A 15372-nucleotide genomic window follows, 5' to 3' on the forward strand; every position below is an offset into this window, starting at 1 on the left:
TTCCGTTTTGTAAGAAACAATATATTTTATTTTTCTGACACCACAGCTCTGGTGAGTGGTTTTGTACCAAATTTAATGGAGGTTACACAGAACGTCTTACGCATGGGAGGGAGGAGGGGGAGGGCCCGGAAAATTAAAAAAAAAAAAAAAAAAGAAACCAAACCCTGGGTAGCTTTTAGCATCTGTTCCACTCCCACGTTAATAGAATTCGCTTGGGGATTCCTCATGAAAGGAGACCGGAGTCTGGGCGGGCAGGGAAGGGCCCGTCGGGGAAGGAGAGGCGCAGGGACGGGAGACCCTCAGCACCCCGAGACGGCGCCCGCCCCCCGCGGCGGCCGGGACCACGCCGCACGGAAGTCCAGGCTTCGCTAGAGTTATTTCCCCAAAATAACACCACGTATTGCAGCTGCCAAAGGGAAAACAAGAGGCGGGAAGAAGGGGTCACCCCGGGGGCCCAGGGAGGAGCCGCACTCAGCACTCAACCCAGGAGAAGGGAGGGGGGAGGGGGAGGAGGAGGGGGGAAGGGGGAGGGGTGCCGGAGGGGCCCGTGGTGGCGGCTGGCAGGGAGCACCTGAACCAAAAGCCGATGTCCTCAACGTCGTCATGTTCAAAAAGAAAAGATTTCCCCCCTCCCCCCACCCCTCGCTGAACTTAGTTCTTTTTTTTTTGTGCTTTTCATTAATACTCTGCTCTGAGGTCGTAGTTTGGTTTTTCTATACACTGGAGTTGAAAGAAAATAGTCCAAAGCTCTGAAGATGGATTCTCCACCTGAAGTAAACAGCCCAGCATTCCTGTCCTCTTGTCCCAAAGACTAAAGTCTCTGCTAAAATCCCTTTTACAATATAGTACAGTACACACAGGAAAAAAAAAAAAAAAGCCCAAAGCAAAACAAAAACAAAAACAAAAACGAAACCAGAAGAGAACTCTGGGAGAAGCCAGTCCAGAGGACGTAAACACAAGGACAAGGGCGCAAGACGTGACCGATGGCAATTCTCGAAGCACGGCTACAGACCCCGGGGGCAGGGACACCCGAGTCCACAAAAATAATTTTTAAAAAATAAATCTTAAAAAAAACACGCCTGTTGATTAAATGAATCATTTGTTTTCAGGTAAATCCATACATTCTCGAGTCCCCCCACCCCCAAAGCAGCCCTCGGGGCTCTGTTCTCCTATTGCATGACCAGTCCCCCGGGACGCCCCCACAGCAGCCCTCGGGACCTGGAATCTCATCTCGACAAGGATCGGCACGTCCGACCTTAGCAGCTTAAAACATCATGTTTCCTGGGTTGCCGGGCCCTTGGCTGAAGCCGCCCATGCCCACGTCAGCGGCCATGCCCCGGGGCCTCATCTGTGGGGGGATCATGATGTTCTGTTGGGGTCCCATCATGCCCGGCATGGACATCATCATGCCCGGAGAGCCCACGGGCCCAGGGTGCGTGTAGAGCCCGGCAGGCCCCCGATCCTTGCCAGGAATCATGCCCACGGCAGCGGCTGGATTGCTCATCAGTGGGGGCTGGCCGGGCATCGTGGATTGTGCTGGTGACATCATCCGATGGTGAGGTCCCATCATGCCTTGCTGGAGGAAGGCTGGTGGTCTCATGGGGCTGTGGCCCGGCATGGACGGAGCTGTGCCAAGAGGGATGTCCGGGGTTCCCACAGGCCCCGGACCACCCATGCCGGGTATAGCCAGTCCCATCCTGGGGGCCTGTTCGCCCATCATGCCTTGCATGTGCGAAAACCCAGGCCCGGGGCCCTGCGGCTGCTTGCGGCCGGGGACTTCCCCGCGAGGGAAATATTGCAGTGTCTGGCTAGGCTTCTCGGAGGGAATAATGCGGGACAGATCGAACTCGGGTATCCCGGTGGCCCCAGGCCGGATGACCTCCTGCAGATCCGGGTCTGTAAACACTGAAGGCACGCTGCTCCCCAGGACGGCAAAGGAGTCAGGGCCCCCTGGGCCTCCGGGCTTGCAAAGTGCTGCGTCTGCCGCGGTCTGGGGCAGGTTGCTGGGGCGGCCCAGGGGGCCTTCTCCGGGGAAACCCATGCCTCCTGGGAAGTTGCCCTGCCCCCCGCTGGGGCCGTTGTGGGGGAAAGGGACTTGCTGCGGGGGAGACTGTACCGGAGGGAAGCCCTGGGGAAAGCCCAGCCGTCCTTGAGGTACCATCGGAGGCTCCTGGGACCCGTGCCCCATGATGGGATTGTGTGTCATCAAGCCCGGCCCCATTGGGACCCCGTGAGGAGGTATGTTGGGTCCCATGGCATTCGGAGAGGGCATCTGATTGGAGTGAGAAAGTGGCTGGGTCATTCCCATTGGGCTGAGGGTTGGCATCGGAACCACGGGATTGGGACCTGAAATTCGAGGATTCTGTGTATTAATGCCCATTCCTAGAAAAATAAAGATATCAAAGAAATCAACTTAACCGAAAGCAACTCAGAAAAACTATAACAGATTAACAACAACAAAAAAAATACTGTGCACCAAATGAGCACGGTACTAGCAGGGGAAACACATGGTCTACAAGCTCTGCCCTCGGTGAGGCCGTGAGTCATTTTGGGGCACGCAAACCCACAGCCCTGCGAGACCGTGCGTCACGGAGCCTCACGCTGATGCGAGCGCGTGACGCGCACGGCAGGAAGCAGGTCTCCCGTGTGCCAAGTCACAAGGTAACACGCAGACGAGTCTCGGCCTCCTCACTGGAGACACTGCCCAGGGACGCAAACCACTGGTCTGAATGACGCGGGCTTGGCCCTTCCTGGAGCAGGAGGATTACGCGGCCCTACACGTCCGAGAATCAGAACAGCAGCAGCGAGGAGGCCAAACAGGCCCTCGTCCATCGACATTTGGCGAATGTCAAATGTCGCGGAGAGAGTATTCCAGTCTGGGTTATGGGAAACGTTCAAGAGGTGACAGCTTTTAATGAACAGAGGACGCACGCAGAGGCCGCTGGAGCCCCTGGGACACGCACGGAACTGCGAAGCCACCGCTGCGAGTGGGGAGGATGGCAGCCCGTGCCGTCCACGGGGCATGGCCCCACCTGATAGCCTGGGATCTCCGCTAACCACAGGGCGTCCCTAACGACTGGAATGGAGCCGGGACCGGAACCCTGGCTGGGAAGTCGAGGTGTCTCTGCGGACCGCCTCGCCATCCCACGTCACTTCCTGGTGGCGGGCTCAGCGGGGCAGGGGCGGGAGGGGCAGCGAAGCGGGGGACGGCCCCGCTCCAGTCCCAAAGAACCGCCCGTCTGGGAAACGGGCTTCTCCACCATCTGAAGGCCTGTGGCCACCGTGGTTTGGGGGTGCACTTCCGGACCGATACTTGAGAACAAAAGGCACCCCAATCTGCATGCTTTCAATATTGCTCCAGGAGGACCCTCCCCTCCAAAAAAAAAAAATCCAGGTAATAAAAGCATCAGAATTTCTACAAAGGAACCATAAAGAAAACCTGTTTTCTTATAAACATTTACTGAGTCAAGCTAATAAAAATCATCATTATCGGTCTCTAGTCGAGACACTTTCATTCTACTGAAACTAACTCGTCGAACTTCCGCCTATCAAGGTCGATGGCCATGGAGAAAACACACCGGAAGTTTCTCTGGTCCGGCAGCAGGCCCCACCCCGTCTCCCCCGTTTCTTACCTGGCATGTTATTCATTGATGGCAAGTTGGGAGAACGAGCTGGGGGGGAGTCGTCGTCCGAGCTGGCCACAGTCTTGATGGCATCGTGGTATAACGGGGTGGAGCTGGGCATTGCAAACTTGGACATTCGCGACATCATGATGGACAGGGGGTTCTGGGACAGGGTCGGCTCTGGAGGCATGGTGTAAGGTGTGCTAGAAGGGAGGCCCCCCGGGATATTCACAGAGGCAGGCTGGCTGGCTGTAGGGGGTGGGGGGCCACCTAGGAGAAGCAGCAAAAGAAAACAAAACGGGCCGGGAATCAGTCCTCTCGAAGGCTAGCGGCCTGCGATTATGAGCTGGCAAACCAGGCTGAGACGGACGAACAGGACAGTGTTATTAGACCCAGGACACAAGTCATCCGTCTTTGACTCCAGCTCTGCGCGTGCAGAGGGAGGTCGCGGCGTGACGTGCGGGTGACAGGTCCGCGGGGGGAAAGACAAACACACCCTGGTCACAGACAACCATCTAACTGCGAAGAATGCGAAACGAGCGGGTCTTCCCCTTGCCGATCGAATTCAGAATCCACCCCAGGGGCTGGTATGCTGAGGCCAGACCAGCGCCCCCACCCCAGGCACCAGCCACAGCGCCCTGCGCACTCGTGATTAACTCCGAGACGAGCCGTGTGGCCCGCAGGTCTGAGGGTGCTGAGCGGCTTCTGCGGATCCGCCACCCAACAGAGCGGCTCTGGCTCGGGGGCTCGATCTCCTGCCTCATTCCCATTCTGGTCTTTCTCAAGTGCGGAGAGCTCGGACCTAGTATTTACACCTCAGTGCTCATCTTCCACTGACCACCTCCATCCTGTTCACAAAACCACCGTCATCAGCGACAGCTTCTCCTGGACAGAAAATACTGATAAATTGTAGCTGATCTGTGAGCACAGCGGTCTCCCAGGGAGGAGATTTTGGTAACTGTTGCTGTGGTCAACGTGTATTTACGAGAACCACTTGCATCTCCCGGCAGCCTCCCGGCTTCGCTGGGGATTACACTTGGAACCCCCTGCAGCCCCTGGAAGTAGGCGGGTCCGTTAAGACATTTTACTTCACCAACATATGTTCACTGTGCAAATGTAAATTACTCTGTGGAACGACAGAGTTCCCGTGGTCCCTCCTCCTTTCAACTGTCCTGACAAACACTCCGCACTATGAGGCCGTGCGTCTTGGACACCATCTGACACCAGCTGACCACGCCTCTTGCCACAGATACATCCAACTAGGTAATGATCACCGATCACCGCCTCTGGTCACATAATCAAGTCAGGACCCCAGTTTTCTTATCAAAGTAACCGCATCGGGCTTCGGCAAACCGCGGCTCCAGGGCACAGTGGCAAGGACGCGGGTGTACTGACCTGACTCCACGCTCCCCAGCATGGCGGGGGAGGCCATGGTGAGGGGCGCCTTGTGGTTCGGAGGGATCCCCGGGCTCTGAAGGGGAGGTTTTGGAGAGGAGGTCCACCCAGGCGACGGGGCGGGGAGTGACGGAGACTTGAGGTGGACGGGCGAAGCAGCAGCGGACCCCAGCACCGGGGGGGACTTGATGGAGGCGGCGGCAGCCGGGCCCGCCAGCACGCCCGCCAGCTGCGACGGGGTCTGCGGGGACTTGAGGTTCCCGGACGGGGAGCCCAGCATGGGCGACTGGACCTGGCGCATCGTGGGTGACTTCAGGGGGTTGATGCCTGGGGAGTGCACCTGGCTGCCCGCCACGGACACGTCCAGGGGCTTCCGCCCCAGGCCACGCTGCACCGCGGGGGCCGAGCTGAGGCCGGGGGGGTTGCCGGAAGGGTTGAGAGGTAGTGGTGGCATGTGACTGAGCCGGCTGTTAGTCCTTTGGTCGGGCCCGACTGGTTCTCTGAGATTGCGCAAGCCGCCGCCGCTGCCTGGACCCTGAGACGTGGGGAGGAAGGGCCGGGGGCCCATGCCGAGCTCCTGCTGGGGGTGCTCCCCGAAGGGCAGCGGCACCATCTTCTGCTGAGCAGGCAGCACGTCCGCGCCCCCGGGCCGTAGCTTCATCATGTCGTCCGGGCCCGCCCCTGCCTCTCGCAGCTTCTGAGGTAGCAGCTGAGCGCTGGGCCCCATGCTGACACTCAGGCCGACGTCCGCCTTCATCCCGCCGGGCACCATCCCGAACTCCAGCTCCCGGCCGGGGCCCATCTGCGGGGGCATTCCTTTCGGAAAGTCGCCCCGCGAAGGACTCAGGGGACCCTCCACTGGTATGCGAGGGAAAATGGGGTTGTTCCCGGGCTCCATGTGTCGCTGGGAGCCCGCGATCATCCTGCTCATGTCCACGCCGGGCCTGATGCCCTCCACGCTCATGCCAGGCGGGAGGCCCAGCTGCTTCTCTGCCAGCTGCTGCTGAAACATCTCTTCGGACAATCCCTGGGGGTTGGGGAAGCGCTCCCCTCGGCCGGGGCCGCTGAAGACGCCCTGGCCGGGCGGGAAGTTTCGGCCGTCTGGGATTTTTGGCACGTCGTCTGGCCAACTGACTCCGGAAAGACCTGGTCTGGACGCCGGGTTGGGGACACTCGGCCCCTCCATTTCAGAGTTGATCATGCCCGCAAAGCCGGGGAGGCGCATCTGGCCGCCTGGCATGTTGGGGTGGGGCGTCATGCCCCGCGGGGGCAGAGAGTGCGGCATGCTGATCCCGTCGGCGAACGGCTCGGGCCCCGCGGGCCCCCAGCCCTCGCCGGGCGCCAGCTGGTAGGGCGGGGGCGGCCCGCGGGCCACGCCGCGGGGCCCGTGCTGGTGGGCCATCACGTCCTGCAGGGCACACTGCTGCACCACCACCTGCTCCTGCTTCCGCCGCTTCTCCTCGTAGAACTCCTGCTGCAATTTCAGCCAGGCTATCTGCTCGGGGGTCATGTGATCCAGGTGGTCAGGTCCTATGGGCCCAGGCTGGGAGTTCAGGGACGGGGGCACCATTTCGTCTGGAGAAAAGGGCACGTCTCTGTGTCCCTGGGGGCCGAGCAGTGCCCCCACGTCCGTCCGGGGCCCAGGCCCCTTACCCAGGCTCTGCGACTGAGCCATCATGGCCTGGATCGGTCCTTCCGGCTTCTTCTGCGGTCCGTCCAACACGCCGGTGCTCTGCTGCGGTCCCCCGCCCTGCCCTGCGAATTCCTTCTCATCAGGGAAAAGCATCCGCTGGATGTCTCTGAGCGTTTGTAACGAGCGTTCCCGGTGCTCCAGCTGCTCCTGAGACAGGCCGTCGGGGTTCTCTCCCAGCGAGGGGGGCTCTCCGCCGGGCACCGCCGTGGGGGGAGGGGCTTTGGGATCTGCTGAGGAGCTGCTGCTCCCCTGGGAGACGGGGGTCACCGCCCGGTTGTTGGGCGTCGAGTTGGGCCCGGCACCATCCGGGGGCAGCGGGGTGGAGCTGGCGGGGCTGCCGACAGCTGGGATCAGCTTGTTTTCCACCCCAGGACTATCCCGGTCCAGGGGGCGCGGGGGTGCGGCGGGCTTCGGTGCTGGTGCCGGGATGGGCGGAGTGGGCTGCAGCCTGGTGTTCTGGGAGGCATTCTGGTCCTGGCCGGCTGGGGCTGCGGGCTGCGGTGGGACAGGCTTCGGGTCGCTCCGAAGGGCAGACAGCTGTGCGTTCTGAAGATAAATGAGATTTTTAGAATCATCGGTAAACTGAACAGAAGGGCAATTAAAAGAGCAAGACACGTCATAAAGGACTCGTCCCAGCCACATAAACCCACAGCGACACCTGCTGTAGAAACTGCTCGTGTCTGACCCTACTTCGGACACAGACATTTTGCTGTTTCTCTGCAACTTCAGCGTCGGACAGCAGCCTCTCCCCCTCGCTGAAGACGAGGCTCCCACAACGCTGCGTGCACGCCAGGGGGTGGGGGGCCCTGCTGCGTGAACGCGCCTGAGCGCCCACCCCGAAGAATGCGTCTGATGTCACAAGTCTACTATGTGTTCCTGATTCAAGGTGAGACTGGTTTCCCGGGTGTGTGGGAGGCTGTACCTAAAACCTCTTTCTTTTCCCTGAAAGTACAATGGGGGGTAGGCAGACGTCTCACTGTCAATCAGAAAGCATGTTGTTTCCAACGGAAAGAGAAACGACTTGTCACTCACGGCTCCGCCCGCTCCCTGCCAGAGGCGGCGGGCCCAGAGGCCCCGTCCAGCGATCCCTCTGGCGGGGCGACGGCCACCGCACTCCTCTCCTTGAGTTTCCAGGGGGCCTGATGTCTCCGGTTTCTGTTTTCAGGGTGCGATCACTGACTCCGTATTTGATAGGCATTTGCGCGTTAGCCGTAGTAAGACAATCGCGGGCAGGAAGCGCCTGCGGAGAGATCTGTGGCTGCCGGGCGCGTGGCGCCTCCGGCTCTGCTCTTTCCGACAGGCGACAGGCAGCAGGCCGCCCTTTTCACAGGCGGGATGGCCGCCTGCCCACTCACTAAGTGCCGAGCCTACGCAGAGTCCTGGGCAGAGGCGCACTCACCCGGAGCAGGCGACACGATGCTGTCGGCGTCTGGAAGAGGGGCTTCCGCGTTTGCTCTGTCCCTAGACCCTGGCACTGCTGGAGGCACAGACGGGCCCGGCCCCCAGACTGCACCTCGGGGATCTTCGCCAGCCTCCAGGGAGCCACGCGGTCCCTTTTGGCCGGTCATCTGCTCCTGCCTGTTCGCTTAACCCACTTCCCGTTCAGGGAAAAAGCACGGCTGGCTGCCAGCGTGAACGTAACATCGCGTGCGGGAATGCTACGTTTTCTAGGATGTGACATTTTCAATGCTGAACAACTAACTTAAGAGTGGTTTGCTATTTTTAAAAGCCAGCTCCATACACACGGCCTGAATTCAGATTTTCTCAGAGAGAAGGTTATACGGAGGAAATCCTAAAATCATCTCTACAACTCCTCGTTCGTTCTGCACCTTTTCCCTGCTGGCGCGTCATCGCGGACCCGCAGGCTGGTAGGAAAAGCCGGCACAGGGGCACGTGCCTCCGACCCCACGGCGACTGGCTGGCACGCAGCTCACCGCCCCGGCGGCGCCATGCGGCCTCTCCCACCTTCACGGTCACTGCGGACCCTTCGACCCACGGCCCCGTTTCCGACGCCACGCACCGGGGGGGCTGTGCTCCTGTCTGCCTTGCTGCTCGAGGTGTTCTGGATGTGGAAGGAGACGATCGTCTCGACCTGGCCCTTCAGCACGGCGTCCGCAGCTCTGCAGGGACAGAGGGGCATGCTCGCTAGCACGCGGGGCTGTTCCGCCAGCTCACGGCCGAAGCGCCTTCGCCCCAGACTGACCGCGCGAGAGGGAGGAGGGACGGGTACGAAGAACCAGCAAGGAATGGTGAAGGAGAAAAAGAATCAAGAGAAACAGGTTTTCATGACTCATGCCTAGCATTGACCATTCGACTTCGGAAATTAGAAGACGGCCATTAGCGAATTTCAAAAGGGGCGTTAAAAAAAAAATTGAGGTTTTTTTCTTCCTCAAACCAATGCACTGCGGTCGGTGCTTAACAGAGGATCCTAGTTTGAGGTCCCGGCCGTGGCAGGGTGCACAGGATTCTCACACCTAGGATAATCGACGGCTGTCAAGGTTCACTCTGTATGGCACTTTAAAAATCTCAAGTGAGAAAAGTCAGAAACTGTATGCAGGGTAACACGTATTTTATAAGTAAGTAAAAATCCCTTGATCCATCCATCCACCAGACACACGTACCAAAATGGTCACACTTCAGTGAATTCCGGAAAGTTTTTCTTTCTAGTTATATTTTGTAATTCTTCTAAAATAGAAGTGTATTACATGCGTCGTTTAGAAAAAAGACTGCCGCGCTGCAGAAAGGCATGTCGTGCAATCGATCCCTTTTGTGTCCCCAAAGGGACAGAGGCAGGTTTGCGGAAGCGCAAACCATTTCTGGAAGGAAAGTCAAGGAATTTTCATCTGTGGTTGCCTGGGGGCGGGGGGGGGGGGCGGGGGCGGGTTATACTTTACTTTACCTCTTTCTGTGCTGTTAACTTTAAGTGATAATAATATAAATGGGCCCAAAAGAAAAAGGAAAAAGAGAAAGGCTCGGTCTTCCATGGGAATGAGGACCCAGGCGCCCAGCCACGCGAGCCGTGACGGCGACTCACCTGTTAGCCATCTCAGTAGAAAACACATACACCACTTTGGCCGGGGTCTTCTGCGCAGGGGTGGGCTCTGGGGCAGTAGTCTGGCCATGCGAGGGCGTGGAGGGCCTGGGGGCCGCAGCATTTGACGGGGTCATCGAGTGTGGCGTGTGCTGTGAGTCTTGGGACTTTATGGGGTCGGCGGAATTACATTCTAAAAGGACGAAAAGACTCACGTCATTGAGGGAATAAAACTCTCTTCCTTCTGGCAACACATACAGCATCGGAGCACAAACCCACCTTGAGAATTTCAGGAGGAAGCACCTCGCCCACAGGAGGCCTCCTGCACGCGTGGGAACCGACGCACGTGCCTTCCCGGACGACTGACGCCAAAGGGCCCCCCGCCCGGCCCTCCTCCTGTCACGTGCCCCCCAGGTATCGGCGTGCACGCCCCCCTCCCGGAACCTCCTGGAACCTCCTGGACTGGGCCGGACGCCCCTGCTAGTTGAAGCCACAGCCCCCTCGCTTCTCCTATTTCGGCATTCATCATCAAACTTCATCGGCCAGGTGCGCTCAAGTGCCCGAGGACAGCGACTTTGTGTGTCTTGCTGACCAGGCCCCCCCAGCAAGCGCCCCCCAGTGCTGGCGTCAGTATCTGGCCTCCCACGGAGGCCTGAGCGGGGAAGGAAAGCCGGGGGAACGAGCGCCCAGGTTTCCGCTTCCGATCTGGGTTAGGGAGCCACCTTTCCCCTCCGCGTTCCGGCCCGCAGTTAACGATTTTTGGTCTTATACCTAAAACCACGACCGCGGGGCCCACACTGCTGCTAGCTCACTTCGCTCTGGCGCCTGCCTGACCTCTGCCACGTGCAGTTGGCAAACCTGGACTAGGGACAGGGCCGCCCCTTGTGCCTACGACTCTGGCAAAGTGGAAACCAGATGGCACACGCCCAGGGCCTTGGAGGAGTCGTCTGACGGAGAGGAGGAGAGGCCGGGAAACCTGCTCCAGGGTGGGCCATGCCAGAGAGAAACCCGGCCCGCGGGCTCAGTGCTGAAGCACCCACAGCAGGGCGGCCAGCGACGCCCATGAGAACACGCTGCCCTGACCCCTAAGCCAGCTCCGCCCTCAACAGCAAGGACCCCTGAGCAAGGTGGTCCCAACTACTCTCCAGTTCGTAGGAAAAGGAGAAGAAACAGCTCCATCTTCAAGTCTGCCAACTCCTGATCTGCACCTACTCTCCCCACTGGGCTGTTAGGCGCTCCAGCCTCTACCGATGCCGCAGGCCTTCCCTGGGGAACACCTATGTCCCCCTGAGTCTCAGAGCTCTTATAGACATACCTTTCACGTCAGAGTCATCGTTTGGAGTCCCAGGATCTCTCTGATCAAAGGAGTCGGCGGAAATACTTCGCTCCCTTTTCCCCTTGCCCTTGGCACCATTTCCAGCCCCATTCTTCAGCCCCATGCTCCCACCTGGGCCAGGGAGTGCTTTAGGGGTATGGCCCCCGCTCTTGGAGTCACAGGGGGATGGCTGGGATTGGCTGGCTGAGCCCCCCTGTTTACCCTGATTGGAGAATTTGGAATCCAGCTGGGGGTTTCCAGATGGGGACATCACTGTAGGGGGACGGACCATCACCTCCTGCTTTGACTTAGGGCTACTAAAAGAGACAGACAACAAAGGGAGGTCAGACGCCGGACCCAGCTGGTCAGCACAGATCGGGGGGCAGCAGCTTCCATCGTGGGTCGAGGAGACCATGGGGAGCCAGCGACCCCTGCCCACGCGTCACCTCGGCCACCTGCCTGCTTGCTCCGCCCCCGCGCCCATCGCAGAGCCCTCCACAGAGCGCGGCCTGCCAGGTCTCGGGAGCCCTCGAGTCACATGGGGACCCATCTCTAGGGCTTCCGTCAATAAAGGACAACGGTTTCTATGTACACAGAGAAGTGACTCTCACGCTAAGACTAGCACAGGGTAAACAACAGGCATCGAGAAGATCAAAATACTGCCCGCCCCTGGCCGGTGGCACGGGACGGCTGCAGCCGCCGCCCAGCGGCCTCGCTGGGAAACCCGCCTAGGGCCAGCACAGCAGGGAAACCCGCTGAGCCGGGCAGGCGACGGTGACCCCAGGACCTGACCCCCCGGCCGCGGCCGCATTACTCAGGGGCAGCTACACTGACCACTACCCTGGGGACCAGGAAGACGTCTTTAAAAATATCGACGAAGCGCTCGGGACCAGAGGTCAAAGCCTCGCGGCGGGCGTCCAGGGGCCGGTGCTTCGGTTTTGGGGCCTCGGTCCCCTCACCTGCCACGGTCAGCGCATTGTTCTGGGTGGTCTGTACGGTCCTTCGTTTGTGCTCTGGAGGGCAGTCGGGAGGGCGATGGACAAAGAGGCCCAAGGACGCCCCAGCGCAAGCGCTGACCGCGCTACGGCCCGCTGACTCCCCCATCGGCACGTGCACGTCCGTTTTCTCTGCCTTTCTAGTTCCCGGGGTGTTTCCACGGCGAGGGCCCGTGGTCCCCGCCCGGCGATCCCCACCCCCTCCCCGCACCGCCCTCGCCCCTACCTCTGTGCGTTTCCTGACGGGGAGTCCCTCACTTTGGGGTTGCTGGGATGCATTGATCGGAATCCTGAGCTCGCGTCACAAACAGCGACAGGCTCCCCGAGCTGGCCTCGGGCTGCAGCAGACAGCGGCTCGGGGCAGTGGCCCACTGCTTGCCGGGCGCGTCCCTCAGCGCTGGCCCCCCGCACGCCTTTTTCCTCTTTGTCTTCCTCGGCTGTGGGAGTGGGTCCTGTCCCCTCGCAGCTCCAGCATCCTCTGGGTGTGTGCCTCCTGCCGCCAGGGGAAGATCTCGCATCTCCAGGGCACACTACGGAAAAGGCCACCAGAAACACAGGGACATGCAACAGGGTCACGGTCAAGGCACCAGCGGCTCCACCAGGGCTGCAGGGACGGGCGCCGCTCGTGGTCCGGCCGGAAGGCTCCAGGCTCCGGCGGCTGGAGCGTGACTGAGACCGTCCGCCCGGCGCATGGCCTTCCGCCCACCCCAGCGTCCTGCGCCCGGCGTCTGCAGCAGACCCAGGGAGGACACTGCCTCCGGCCCCATGTTCCCCCTTACATGTCTCTGCTTCCCAAGACAAAACCCTTAGAAACCCAAGTTTTTCTTTTTTCAAAACAACGCTTTGACACCGCTGGGTACCCCAAATCTAAGGCAACTACCTGGTGTTTCATCTTGGATGCCAAACAACGCACTGAGATTTAACAAACCCATCCCAATTTCAAACCATGAAACACATTAATTTACGCATATACTCTCTGGGCCTCAGGCTGGGGAGGCATTAAAGGAGGTACTTCTGAAATCGACTATTGAGCCAATACCAAATACAATCAGTTCTGCTCCCTGATTTCCATGATCTTTCTATTAAATTATGCTGAGTATATACCTGTGTTCTCACTGCTTAATGACCGGGCTGCAGGCATGGGTAAGCATGGGAATGATCCATAATGCTGAAGGTAAAAGAACATCTTTGAAGGCGAAGATATTTTTTGAGCCAATTTGCAAGGCTAATTTGAAGCATAAAGGTCAAGAAACTATTCCCAGACCCAGCCGGAGAACAAACGAGAAAGCCCTTCATTTAGGAAGGCTGCACTCTTTCGGGGAAGAGCAAGGGAGGCCGTCAGGCCCCGAGCCCGGGGCAGCTCTAAGCTGGCTTCCTTGCAACAACCACCGTCCCCTCTCCTCCCCGTGGGGTACAGCATTAAAGGAGGAAGGTATGAGATGCAGGATGAGTGGCTAAAGAATCAAAGAGAGTCAGAACCACCTCAGGTGTCACAGCTTACATATACTTCAGGAGACTCAAAAACTGGACGAAAATTGGGAGAATTAGTTATATTCCAGGTTTTGGCGCTGACAGTGCTCATTATCATGTGGGAAGTGTCTATATTTTCGTTTAGAAATTTGCAACAGCTCCAGCTATTTTATCCGAGACACTGAAAGAAACATGGAAGTTCTGAGGGCACGCAAGTACATTTTTATTTTTATTTTTAAACAAAAAAGGGGAAAGAACTAGAATGAAATGCTATGTAGTAGCTCCATGAGGAGAAAGCATCCTCAGAACCGTCTGGTCTGGATGATATTTAAGGTTATATTTTTATCCCTCGCCACCTTCAGCCTTTATTTTTCTTTTTTTCAGTTTGGACTCTAAAACTGATTGCAGTCGTCGAGTTTGATACACACAATAATAAACCATTCTGTGACCTCTCACTAAACATCAGGAATCACAGGCAAAACGGAAGGAGCAAATGCACCTGCACGGGACAAAGCCCCCAGAAAACATTTACTTCTAGAAAAGCGAAGCGGTTACCACGTACACGGTCCCCTTCTGTAACTTCTTCCGGAACCACTGCCCTCGTCACGCATTCTCGCACTCAGTCATGTGTCGTATCGAACGGTCTTGTGTGTACACTGTATCCTCCCTCCCCTCCACGAAGAATGTGATCTTTGAAGGCAAGAACCTCGTTTTAAAGTGCTTTGGTTTTCCTACATACTCGGCGTGACGGATGAAGAATGCGGTGGGACCCGCGGCGACCTGTTTGGCTTCGCCCAGGACAGAATCACCCTCTTTTTCCAAAGAAACTCGGCACACGTCACAAATGTCAAATCACCCCAATCTGGCAGCAAAGGTTACTGCTAATGATAATACTGTGAACATAAAACACTTATTCTGAAAGCAGTTCTACAAGAGAGTTTCTCGTTCTCACAATTTGGTCCAACCTTCTCAGCAGGCATTTGACAGACGGACGGCCCGAGCCCACGAGCCCACGGCTGCGAGGGGCTTCCCCAGGCTCCCTGTCAGTGCTCCGTGCCCCGCTCTTTGCTCTGAGCATCTCCTCACCGTCACTTCATGGGTGGGGGGACAGCGCGGAAGGCGAAATAAGCACAGGGGCTCACCGGGTGGTGGCGAAGCCCAGGTCTTCTGACCCCTAACCCAAGAGCGTTGCTGGAATGAGCCACTCTCAGCTTTAGCCTTCCCGACAATCATATGGTTCCAAAGGATAAAACCAGGCTCTTTAGCTCCTACGTTTGTAGACCAGTGCCAACTGTTTACTTTTAAGAACTGGAAAAGATCTTCCACAAAATGATTGATTCTAGCCAGGGAAATTTTTCCCCCAAATAACTAAATCTCCTAACTCCGCAGATCTACACATGTTTCTTTTTTCTCCTGAGATAACGCTTACGACATTCGCTCTGTCCCGGGCTCTCTTCTAAGCACCGTCCATGTCACTCACGACCACCCTGGAGGCAGGAACCAACTGCTGTCGCTATTTCACGGAGGAGGAAACTGAGGCTCTGCAGTGTTAAGCGATCTGCCCACGTGAGCTGGGTCACACTCTACTCATCACACCCCAGCGAGAGGGGGAGCTGGCGTCTGGCCAGGCATCACTCTAACGCCTGTCAAAGCGGGGACTTGGGGGACAAAGCGAGCTGGTACGGCAAGTGCTTAGTGGCAGGGCATAAGCACTCGGGCTCCCTATTCCTGCGATCGCCATGCCCCAGGTAGCTCCCCCAGGTAGCTCCCTCGCCCTTCTGCCCGAGGCCGCCGCATACCTGCTCATCTCCATCTCCAGCCATCGGCTCCCTCCCTCCCTCCCACTTCCG

General features: G+C 58.3%; 1 protein-coding gene across 12 annotated transcripts in view; it reads right to left on the minus strand.

The window, feature by feature from the left end:
- Positions 1-15372, minus strand: part of BCL9 (BCL9 transcription coactivator) — a 74761-nt gene continuing 59389 nt past the window's right edge. For 10 of the 12 annotated variants that reach the window (XM_036234988.1, XM_036234982.1, XM_036234981.1 and 7 more), the window contains 7 exons: positions 12279-12582; positions 11058-11374; positions 9746-9935; positions 8732-8831; positions 5019-7257; positions 3633-3893; positions 1-2382 (listed from right to left, as the gene is read on the minus strand). In XM_036234988.1, the coding sequence (XP_036090881.1) occupies positions 1265-2382; positions 3633-3893; positions 5019-7257; positions 8732-8831; positions 9746-9935; positions 11058-11374; positions 12279-12331 (4278 nt within the window). In that variant the 5' untranslated portion in view covers positions 12332-12582 and the 3' untranslated portion in view covers positions 1-1264. The remainder of the gene's footprint in view (positions 2383-3632; positions 3894-5018; positions 7258-8731; positions 8832-9745; positions 9936-11057; positions 11375-12278; positions 12583-15372) is intronic. The other 2 variants (XM_036234990.1, XM_036234991.1) reach the window with 2 other exon arrangements.

The sequence above is a fragment of the Rousettus aegyptiacus genome, unplaced genomic scaffold, assembly GCF_014176215.1.
Source record: "Rousettus aegyptiacus isolate mRouAeg1 unplaced genomic scaffold, mRouAeg1.p scaffold_m13_p_17, whole genome shotgun sequence".
Lineage (NCBI taxonomy): Eukaryota > Metazoa > Chordata > Mammalia > Chiroptera > Pteropodidae > Rousettus > Rousettus aegyptiacus.